The sequence below is a fragment of the Diadema setosum genome, chromosome 15 (genome assembly GCF_964275005.1).
Source record: "Diadema setosum chromosome 15, eeDiaSeto1, whole genome shotgun sequence".
Taxonomy (NCBI): Eukaryota; Metazoa; Echinodermata; class Echinoidea; order Diadematoida; family Diadematidae; genus Diadema; species Diadema setosum.
Window position 1 is genome coordinate 20,032,134 of NC_092699.1, and position 12,043 is coordinate 20,044,176.

The following is a 12,043-nucleotide window of genomic DNA, read 5'->3' on the forward strand; positions in this document are numbered from 1 at the left end:
ATGAGAGAGTAACAACTCATGCACGTAAAAGATCCCGCTTCATTCATTCATCGCAAAGAGCAGGGTGTTTAACCCGGTGAAGTGGTCCCACCTCACACCCAACTGGACCCCATGGAAGACCAGCTTAACGTAGCTGAATATACTATGGGCTATCCAGCCATCTTCTCAGATGGAAAATGAATCAATCAAAATCAATGTATTTTTGCCAAGTTGACCTATTTATCAGCCATCAACATGCGAAAGTGTTGTCTTTTATATTCCTTGTGCCTATGCAACTGACTTGCTCTAACCTATATTTATCAAGTTCAGCATCATCCTTCTTGGATTTGTGTTGCGGAATATGTCTTTTAGGATGTACTCTTGGTGAAATGATATGGAAATTTTGAAATGAAATTAGTATAGCACCTTTTTTTGTCGGTTGTCTATAGTAAGAAGAATAAGAGCCCAGAATAAACTGAAGTCTGTAATTGTTCGGTGATTTTCTCATCTACAGATCAAAATTTATTTGAAAATCTTGATCATGCACACAATGAGTCGAGACAGTCAGAAGTTGTGGGATGGGGATACCCCCTCCAACACATGAAAGCTTTTGCATTATTTTGTTAATGAAATTCAAATCTGGGTATACACACTTTTCATGGAACATTTTCGAAACACACACTCAAATATTTTCAATAAAAAATGAGAAAAATTATTATGTTGATAAAAATATGAAGAGGTAAATCATTGTACATCTGTCACCTCTTTTTATGCGTCTTCACCATGTGAGTCTATATGGGGTGGATGTAAGCAGTCACTGGTAATTTTAAAACCAGCAGTTTGAATGGAGTATGTTGATGGTGATATATAGATATTACGATCTCAGAGGTATAATATTCTCACAATAGGATCACGAGAAATGCAACCAGTAAAAAGAAGGGTATAACATAATCTAGTAATTGTTTCACGGCTTTTTACTGATCAAAATCATCTTAAAATCCATCATCTGATTCTTGGGAAAAAAAAAAGGATTTGAAAACCCTTCCAGAGTCCAGACCAGTCCTCCCGCAAGTAAATGAGACGTCCATGGTTGCTACCTGACTCGCTCCCAAGAAACTATCTCTCTCAGCCGTTTTGGAGTCAAGATTTTCAGCTATAACGCCTATGAAGGGGGAAACGGGGGGGGGGGGGTACCCGGGGAATCAACCTGTGACAGTAGTAGAGACTGGATTTGTGTGTGTGTGTGTGTGTGGTTTACATAATTTTCAAACATTAACTCTTCTGTTGCATTTGGAGATTTTGGTGTTGTTTTTGTTGTTGTTTTTTGAGGTTTTTTACTTTTATTTTCCTTTCCTTGTTCAAGCGGACCCTGCTCGCCAAAGGGGGGAGGGGTCACCCCTTAAACCCTCATCCCTATGATAATCAATACAGGTCATATCTTTTCTATCATTGCAGCCTTTGTAAGAAAGGCTGCCGAAACATTTCTTTTTTTAGGGGGGGGGGGGGGTAGGGGGAGCGCCGGGAGAGAGGCATCACCCAAACGATCAACACCACTTTACTATGTGTGCAGATTGACCATGAGACATAAATATGAAAATAACTCTTTCCTATGACTAAAATATGATAAGGAAAATTCAGTTTGTTATATTCAGGAAATTGCGTTCCTTAAGAGTCTCGGAGAGAATATGGTATATACCAATGGTATATAACATAATATCCTATCTATACATTATCAAAAAAACGACCTAAAAATATGAATAATCGATATTCATACCATTCGAATGATATTACATAGGGTCTACAGCCAACCTAGGGCCCGGTAAGAGAGAGAGAGAGAGAGAGGGAGGGAGACTTAAGAAGCGCTTTGTGAGTACGTTTTAGTTAGGCCTGCACATACTTTCATTAGTTAGCTCGAAATTTGAGGGACAACAATTTGGAACAAAAAAGGCATTTTTTCAATTTTACATCATACTTCAGTAGAGATTATGCTTCTGTATGATATAACAAGGTCCTACATACATCTGAAACCTTGCATGCCCCGTAAAAAGAAGAAAATGAAAGGGAGGCAGAATTTTCTCTATACGGCCACGTGATATACGCTCCGAACGATCCGGACGATTGCATCCTAAAATGGCCGCCGTTGGGCTCCATTGCGTACTACGCCCATTTACGTGTAAAATCGGGAGAGTGTTCCCTCTTAGCGCACTGCGTGCGCTCTATATTCTTTGATTCCCAGGCATCGAGCATGAACTCTACTCTTACTCTAGTTTATTTGAATTGAATTTGAATTTATTCATTTCACTTACATTTACATTGCATTTACATTGCATTTACATTGTATTTGCATTTTCATTTACATTGCATTGCATTGATGATTACATGTTGACACATAATATTACAGTAATATAACAACATGAATTAACAGAAATATAGAGTTACTATACAAAACGGAAATGGGGTGACCCAACTAAAAGCATAGCTTGTAAAATTTGTAGATCACCATTCAACGAGTAATATTCAGAATTATGTACAGAGTGATTGAGAATATAACATATATAGAGACTCCTGAAACATATTTACATAACTTATACATATATACATCTTACAGATAGTAAAAATGAAAGAGAAAGAGAGGGAGAGAACGAGAGAAATAGAGGAAATAAAGTGAGAACCAAAGGGGGAGAGAGGAGGAAGAAAAAAGAAAGAGAAAATAAACAATGGAATTAGAATGAATAGGAATACCACATGAATGATATACCATATAAAAATGATATAAGATTACCTTATTGGGTATAAGTGTCCAGATATTTGGTATAGAATTATTTAAAAAAAAACGGTTACATCGTAACATATTTTAATACTCAAAAGACTTAGTTTTAATTTGTATTTGAATGTTTTGAGGCTTATGGTTTGTTGAAGAGAATAGTCTAAAGAATTCCAATATTTTGGTCCAGCGAAAGCAAAAAATTGGTTCTAATGGATGGCAGGTGGTAAGAAGAAGACTGCCGAGTGTAGTTAGACTGAACATTGAACACGTATTAAAAACAACAACAAAATACGACCAAATATTGGTTATGAAATATGATTACTGACACATAAGGTCAATTACAATTACAGAAACTGTATTCTGACACTTTACTAGTACTACTAGTACTAGTAAAGTGTACTTTACTAGTACTAGTACTACTAGTATTCTGACCATTTTAGTTATTGCCTTTTCTTCATGCAGGATGAAACTAGACCAGCCGAAGATATTACAACATGCTTGAATATCGCGCTTTAGTATCTGTGCCAGATCCTATACTTGGGCGTTGTATTGGGCTTTCTCAGCTCCTGATAATAACGCACAACTAAACTCGCTTCCGCGAGGGCAACCCAACCGCGCCACCTAGTTTTCGCGTACGACCACCGACAACCGGGTACGAGTGTAGTTAGAATCACACCGCGCTCGTCTGGCTGCTGCGCTGGCTGGCAATATGCCCTTTCCTAGATCCTGCTGCATCGCTCTCTTACCGTACTAAACCCATCGCCTCTACTAGTAGTAGTAGCATATTAGCAGCGAGTTTTGTATGTCATTCGTATTGCCTGTACACATAACTCATCGCTGAAGACTAGAGTGACGCTCTTCGAAATATCAAGACAGTGGGCAAGCACCGACATTTTGATCGTTTGTGTGTGCTTGCTCCAAAGTTTATTTTTCATCTAACGTGCGAGAAGTAAAAGCAAGCTCCTGGTCGGTCAGTGAGTTGTATATCAGGAAATATTCAGAATTTACACCAAGATAACTAGACTATGGCGTCTCGAAGGTAAGTGAAAGTCCCTGTTGTAAAATAACCCACAGCACAGCCACACCACAGCACAGGGCCACGGTGCAGTGCACCATGGGCACAAAGTGTGTAGAAAATCTGCACATTCGGGTTATGATAACCGGCACATTCATTTGATGAATTTATGCTTTGATTAGAATCTAGAGTCTATGCCTACATGAATGTTAGATGTACAGTAGGGGTCACTACATTGTAGGCACTAGTGTACTTTTTGTACCTGTTTGTCAAATGATCTCCAAACATGCACAAACTCACCCTTGATGGCCTTGTAATGTTATTCAGTAACAAAACAGAGGCCCTACTAGATTCTATAGGGTATAAGTAAGTAAGTAAGTATATAGGGTAGTAAGTAAGTAAGGGTATAGGGCCTAGATTTGTCTAAAGTTTACTTCAGACAAGTTCAGTAGGCCTACTTGCATCTGAGTCTCCAAAGTCGAACAGAAACGATATCAAGTTTTAACCCTTTTAGTTTTATTATTGTGTCAGAAAATCGTTCGAAAATCTTGATCACTTGAAATGCTCCTCTGTACACAAGCACAGTATGAATACGTTCAGGGCATGTTAGAATTTAAAGGGTCGATCATGTACAACATTAGCGACACAGTGATTGTCAGTGGCTTTTTCTATGAATGACTGTAAGATGTTGTTGAGCACCTAAAATTTGTTTTTCTCTTTTCCTCGGCCAAGTCTTGCATTTGATAGCGGTTGCAGCTTTAAAGCGGTTAGGCATGTGCGCGAGTGTATGCTACCACTACGTCTTTCTCTTTCTTTTCTATCTTTTCTTCTTTCATTTTCAGGTAAATAGGCCTACCTAACTTTCCCTTTCCTTCCTGTAAATCATTTCTTTGTGGTTTTCTGCTTGTCAAACTTTCTCAATGTCCTATTTAACTGTAGAATCTACTTTCTCCCTAATTATAGCATTTTTCGTATAAAAATCAGATGTACACCAAGCCATGCAATGAGATCAATTATCCGTAGATTGATACATATTATATGCATGAAAAGTGTTGAAATCAGCCGATTTTTTCATTTTCTTGTAAAAATCTTGCATTTTAATAACTTTTCGCGTTTACGTTTTTCCCGTTGTAGTAGCTAGCGGCCGCTAGCGGCCCTTGCGGCTTCGATTCGCCAATCATCGTAAGCAGAGAGCTGAGCCAGCGTGCGGCGTCCGCGGGCAGTCGTAAATCCCACAGCACCCATAGTGACTCCCGCGGCAGCAACCGCGAAGCTCTTCACGGGCTCCGATCGGGCAGCCAATTTCACTGAAACAGGCATCGCAAGGTCCATTTCGTGTACCGTTCTTGCCACATGCGCTAACATGCGCTCAATAAATTTTCCTTTCAAAAAATCAGAAAACATTTCAATTTTGAAAAAAGTAAAGTTTCGATACTGCCATATTTTGCGCAATGTGGATTAAGTACAAAATACACCAAAGGTCACGACAAATAAGTGAGAAATTTCGACTTACCGTGCCGAACAGATCGTCCTTCTCGCGCTACTAGCTGTAGGTAGCAGACGCAAACCCACGTACATGATGGCAAAAGTAGTTCAGGTTTGTGATTCGAACATGTTGTTTGCAGTACGGCCGTATTACTTTTGAAAAGAATGATATCAATGCACCCCGTCATAACTGCTACAGCTAGCGATCATCGCAAATGGGCTCAGAAATTGAGCACACTGTGTGTGTAGAAAACGATGTACATGCGCGAGAGCGCCATCTAGTGCTGAATGACGAACGCTATCCTAATTGTTCTTTGTTAAATTCATTTTTCACGAAAATTACACATTCCATCAACTTGATACTGACATATACGGTAGTTTATTATTCCCCGGCCCTGCTTTCTGAAAGCCGTTAGTCAAATGCACTTTCATTCTGTTAGAAAAGTGAATTTTTGTGGAATTTCCTTTATATTTTCTTTATGTTGTCCACACATGACATAACCTCTAGTAGTCTCCTCATCTAGCAGTTCCAACACCAAAATTTTAAATATTCTCAACTTTTGCATGGATTGTCCGATTTTCCTCAAACTTTCACTGATGTGTTCTACTAATGTTGCTGCTTTTACTCAATCCACATTTCTCTTTGGGTTTTGGTTTTCTTTAATATTGAAGGAGATAATTCTGTTTTCTTTTTCCATCAGCTTGTACCTTGCCTGTACCAAGTCTTGCTGTATAGTGCTGGTGGTTATATTATCAGCATAAAGACCTCCAGAGCAGTTGTGCCTTGAGGTTTGTTGTCAAATGTGATGTTTGTGTGTGTGTGTGTGTGTGTGTGTGCATTCTTGTGTCTTTCTTTCTAATTCTATTTTTTATCTTTCATTTTTGAAGTGCATGTTATCTTTCTCTTTCCTTCCTATTTTTAGACTCTTCTCTTTCCTCCCACCTTTTCTTTATTTCCTTTTTGATGTTATTTTCTTCTCGTGAGTATTTGTTCTTTGTTCCTTTCCTTTCATCTTTCCTTTCACCTACCTTTATATACATTTAGTTTATTTCCTCTCTAATATATTATTTCTTCTCACCAGGTCCTATCACTATTACTGTAAAGATGGAAATTTTTGTGGTGTTTTCACACATTTTGCGCAACCTGAAACTAGCGCAAAAGTAAAAACACGCAAATATTTTTGCTTACCGTACATGTTCCAGTAGTTGATGTCTTGATTCCGCGGAATTAAAAACACACAAACTTCTTCTTGCCCGGCCAAGCGCAAAAAATTAGTCATGCAAAACTATCCACTTTTACAGTACTTTTTAGTATTTTTTTCTTTCCTTTTTCGTACAATACAATTCTCTTATTTCTTTAGTTTTTAATTTATCTTTATTTTTTCTCCTGTCTCCCCTCTCTTTCTCTTTGGCCATACAAACGTAATTTACTATTTGCCATGATCATTCTTATTTCATTCGAACACACACACACACACACACACACATACACACACTCACATACACACACTCACATGCAACACAGAACAACAACAAACCTCAATCAACTGCTTTGTAAACAACCAATATTATACCACAAGACTTGGTCCAAGCTGAGGGAAGGGAAAAAACAAGTATATATCTTTTTAAAGATACCATACAAAAACTTGATGTGATCGCTGAGTGATCGCTACTTTACATTCAGATCCAATTATCAACTGTATTGTATGAGAACATGTACGGTCGATTTTGATGTGAAAATTCAGCATTTTGAGGATAAAATAGGATCTGAATTCGTTCAAATGGGTACCATGCCACACCTTGGGGCCCTGGGAGTCCACCCCCCCCCCCCCCCCCCATTGAAGGAATCTTTAAAAATCTTCTCTAGAACCAGAAGTGATAGAGCTAAAGTTAATACTCTGAATTAGTACATTGATTACTGTTGTTTCAAGTTTGTTCATGGCGAAATCAGGGATGACCGCCTGCCCCCCCCCCCCCCAACCTTGTTGTCGGGGAGGGTGTCCATGTGGGGACTTACATGTACACATAAATTGTACATGTTCATCTTCTTCTTGAAAACCCCTTAATGGATTTTCAACAAACTGGGCAGGTATCATGCCTAGGGAGTAGGGTTCTCAAATTGTTTGACTTGCCACTATGCTCCCCCTTGGGAGCCACTGGGGGGCCTAAACCCCCCAAAGCAAGGAATACAAATCTTCTTAATTATAGAACCAGAAGTGATAAAACAAAGTTAATTCTATGAGTTCCTGTAAAAGTGAAAATTTTCACGGTGTTGAAATTTTCACACATTTCGCGCAACCAGAAGTACCGCGAAAATAAAAGCATGCAAACATTTTTGCTTGCCATATGTTGCTGTGCGTGATGTGTTGATTCTGCAAAATTATAAACGCGCAAAACCCTTCTTACCTGGCCAAAGCGAGAAAAATTAGTCACGCGAAAATATCCACTTTTACAGGAGTACATTAATGACTGTAGTTTTAAGTTTGTTCATTGCAGATCCAGGGGTGTAGGCAGGGGGGGGAGGGGGGGGGTCGGATCCAAATGCACACCGACAGTAACTTGTACATTTTCAGCATCTTCTTGGAGACAACATACTGTAAAACGTGATATATTTGCAGCATGAATTTTTCGTGAATTGGAGCCGACGGCCTTTTTTGCGGCATGAAATTTTGGCAAACTGCCACTGGTATTCAATGCATATAGTGTAGACAAGAACTTTCGCATGCATTTGAATTTCGCGAATCTTGGCGCTGGCGAAATTAAAATGCACGCGAAAATTCCTTGTTTTACAGTAATGGATTTTCATCAAACCTGGCAGGTAGCATTCCTAGGAGGATAGATCTCAATTTGTTCAAAGTGATAGAGCTTTAAGTTTTGTTTTTTTTTTTCCAAACTGCATGGTCAAACTTCTTAAGTACAGTGTACTTGGCAGGTATTTTTACCAGTGTGATGGAAATATGCAAATGGACACCATGCCCCTAGCTCTCAAAGCTGCCCGCCTCCCCACCTCCAAGTTTGCAATGTTCTTATGTGAGAGTCTGCAAGAATGCATGGAAGGTGAACTTGCAATACTCGGGTGAGCGTAAGACCCCTGGGTCCCTTGTTACTGATATTGTGGTACACAAATTATGTGGATTGAGTGAATGCAGTACAATATTGGTAGAAGACATCAATGAAGTTTGAGGAAAATCTGACTATCTCTTCAAAAGTTTGACATTTTTAGAGTTTGGATACCTCCATAGGGGGATGAGAAGACTACAACAGTTTGGAATGTCACTGTACAAAGTGTACCCTGGTACTTGTAGGACAGTGATGTAAAGAAAATATAAAGAGAATTCCACAATTTTTTATTTTTTTATGAAAAGTGAAGTACCCAGTCTCTTAGCTTGTTGCTGAAGTGTGTGTTGAGGATGATATCATTCCCCCTGCTATCTGAAAGAGGTAAAATCAAGTACAGTGAAACCCCGTTATAACGAGGTCCGTGGGACTGGCGATATTACCTCGTTATAACCGGTACCTCGCTATAACCATACGCATCAAAAACAAAGAAAAACATCAGCACGACATCATACCCGTCAATCACACTCAAGAACATCCTTTGCGTTGTTATTACACAATTATGGATTGTTATTATTGAGACAATAAAGGGAAATTATTTGTGAATTGATACATAAAAAAGACGGAAAAAAGTTGGTGTTGAAATGCGTGAATTCTTTATTTCTCTTCCAAAAATCTCTTCGCATAATAGTTGCACATTATGTTCTTGAGAAGTAGGTCTACTCGGCAGGATCATATTCGTGAATTTTTCTACACCTATCTCTTCCTCTTGTATCGAACCATTCCACAAGAGTGTTTTTTCGTTTGTGAAATACAGTGTACAGTGTAAACTGACAATGAACAAAATCAGATTGTATATAAAATGCGCTTGTTAAATTTTTTTAAACACCAGCGCAAGTAGAGTAACATACATGCGTTGTTTATCGTAACTTGCAAGGTATGTTACGCTGTTGGTGCCCAGCGGGAATAGGATGATTTCATGAATCATTTCGGCTGTAATCCTATACAATGTATGATTGTTGCGCCCAAAGGGATTACAGAATGCGTTCTTTATTTTCTTCCAAAAATCTCTTCTCTGTTTGTACACCCGTTCTTGAAAAATATACGACAATGTTGAATTTGGAAGGTTGTGATCCTTTTTACGCAAATCTGTGTATACCTCGTAGACCATTCTGAAAGAAAGAAAAATCTTCATTGTGAAATGCAGTGGTAAATGATAATGAATAAACCCAGATCTATTCAAACTGTTAAATGCGTTTATTTCTTTCTCTGAACACCAACTCATTTAAGTCGATTAACATGCGCTTTTCAATTATTTTTACACGCTACTGTCATCCGACGGGATCGCGATGATTTCATTAATTATTTCGGCTTTAATCATGCACACTCATATTTATATTATGATTTGTTACATGATAATGAACAATCCCAGATCTATTCAAACTGTTAAATGCGTTTGTTTCTTTTTCTTAACACCGATTCAAGGAGATTAACATGCGTTACTCAGCTATTTTTACGCTACTGTCACCCGGCGGGATCGCTATGATTTCATTACTTATTTCGGCTTAAATCATCAACACTCATAGTTACTAGCCAGCAAAACAACTGGAAGTCGGAACTAAAAATGGAAAGGATATAATGATGAGTTGCACACACATTCCATCCATTTTGGCCATGAGTGTCGCTACATGAAAAGTTCTTGAATGCGTTATTTTTTTTTCTCTCTCCTTGCGCTGTGGTCTGACCTTATATCACGCACGCGTATCTCGCGAAAAACAATATCGAATGATTTTATTCAATAACTTAGGAACATCGGAAGGTAGGGCCTATTTCTGTGTCTTATCGCGTGGTTTAGAAGAAAACATGAACTACTCTGCAAAACGGGAGAGACATGGATAGCGTGAATTTGGTTTTAAATGTTCCGTTTGTCACGTGTTTGAAAGCACCAAGTCAAGAAATGGAACTTCGCGAAAAAGAAAATGGAATGATTATGATTATGTTAAATGTGGTTTAGAAGAAACATGGAAGGAACGGTACTCCGTTATTTGTCACTGATAATGGGCGGTAAAGAATGATAAAGGCGGGACTGAAACACATTTGTTTCCGAGTCTTCCCGCTTCAGATAGTACATGACTATGTAGAGATTGAGACGGGACGGGCACTTGTGCAGTGTGTTACTGCGTTCTACACAGACTAATGTACAACGGGATAGCGTGAATTCGCTTTTCAATGTTTCGTTCGTCGCATGTTTGAAAGCGGCAGGTCAAGAAATAGAACCTCGTTATATCCAATCAAATTGCTTATGTTTTTCTTTATCATGATGCGCCAAAAATGTCCTCGTTATAACCGAACTCGTTATAACGGATTCGTTCTGCCATAGGTTTACACGCAAAGGAAAAACGGGACCAACGCGATCACCTCGTTATAAGCGGTTCCTCGTTATAACCAAACTCCTTATAACGGGGTTTCACTGTACTCTTTCATTATGCTAGATAAACACAATTATGTTCAATGGTATTCTTCATATCATGACAGTGATGCCATGGTGTCCAAAGTGTGTGAAAACTTGTCACACATTTGGACACTGTTACATCTGCAACCAATGATCAAAAGTCAGAGAATCTAGAGTATTCGTTTATCCCAATTTTTGTTGCATTGCATCAGCCAAGTACCCCAAAGTAATCACACCAGTACTTATCATGATTGGTATTACTGATGTGCTGTAAAACCAAAAAATAAACAGTTTGTAGATGTAACATGGACACCATATCTGCATTACATCCGCAAACCCAATTTTTCTACAATTTCTAATATAATTTGAAAAGTGCCACAAAACAGAAGGTCTTGTGTTCTTTAAATGCTTCATGAAGGTAACACAAATATCACATCAAATGTCCAAATGTAGATCAGCCTTATTTCAAAAGTTATGATAAAATGTCACAAAGGGTTTCCCAACTTTGTGAAGAGACCCATAAATTATTAATACACGATACACGTACAGGCTTGTATGCATTGTGTGTTGATACACTGGATATTACATTGTACCTGCAGAAAGTAAAATCATGGGTAGTGTGACTCATGATCTCTCATTGACTTAAACACTTCTAGATCAACAAGGAAAAAGGATGTCAAGCTGATTTCATTTTTTGAAGGCACGTGTTCTGTTTCAAGACTGTAAGGCCTGGGTTCACAGGCAATGTTATCTTGCTTTTTAACACAGATTGTGGATGTATATTTCAAATCTTACAATTCAAGCAGACAGGGCATAGTAATTATCAGATTTAAGATGAGCTCTAGTTTGGAGTCACTTTTGAAGAACTGCTGTGTTTTGCAGTGACATTGTAATATACAATGCAAACTCAGAACTACATGTAATTGAATTGAATAATGGAGGGGGTACAGTAAAAATCATAAACTCGCCAAATAATGAAAGTTGAAAGCATACATTCTAAGGAGTGAAGCAATTGTTGGCATTTCTCATAGTACATTCCCATTTACATAGCCCATTCATGCACAAAGCGTTAAAGGGAAGATAAACCCCAAGAACAATGTGGATTGAGTGAAAGCAGCAACATTAGTAGAACACATCAGTGAAAGTTTGAAGAAAATCGGACAATCGATGCAAAAGTTATGAATTTTTAAAGTTTTGGTGTTGGAACCGCTGGATGAGGAGACTACTAGAGGTTATGACGTTTGAGTGGACTACAATATCAAGAAAATATAAAGAAAATACTACAAAA

The 12,043-nt window shown here is 38.4% G+C and overlaps 1 protein-coding gene across 1 annotated transcript in view; it reads left to right on the plus strand.

Moving 5' to 3' along the window:
• Positions 1 to 3,591: 3,591 nt before the first annotated feature.
• Positions 3,592 to 12,043, plus strand: part of LOC140239062 (tyrosine-protein phosphatase non-receptor type 11-like) — a 74,268-nt gene continuing 65,816 nt past the window's right edge. Inside the window, exon 1 of the mRNA XM_072318958.1 lies at positions 3,592 to 3,785. Coding sequence (XP_072175059.1) covers positions 3,772 to 3,785 — 14 coding nt within the window. The 5' untranslated portion in view covers positions 3,592 to 3,771. The remainder of the gene's footprint in view (positions 3,786 to 12,043) is intronic.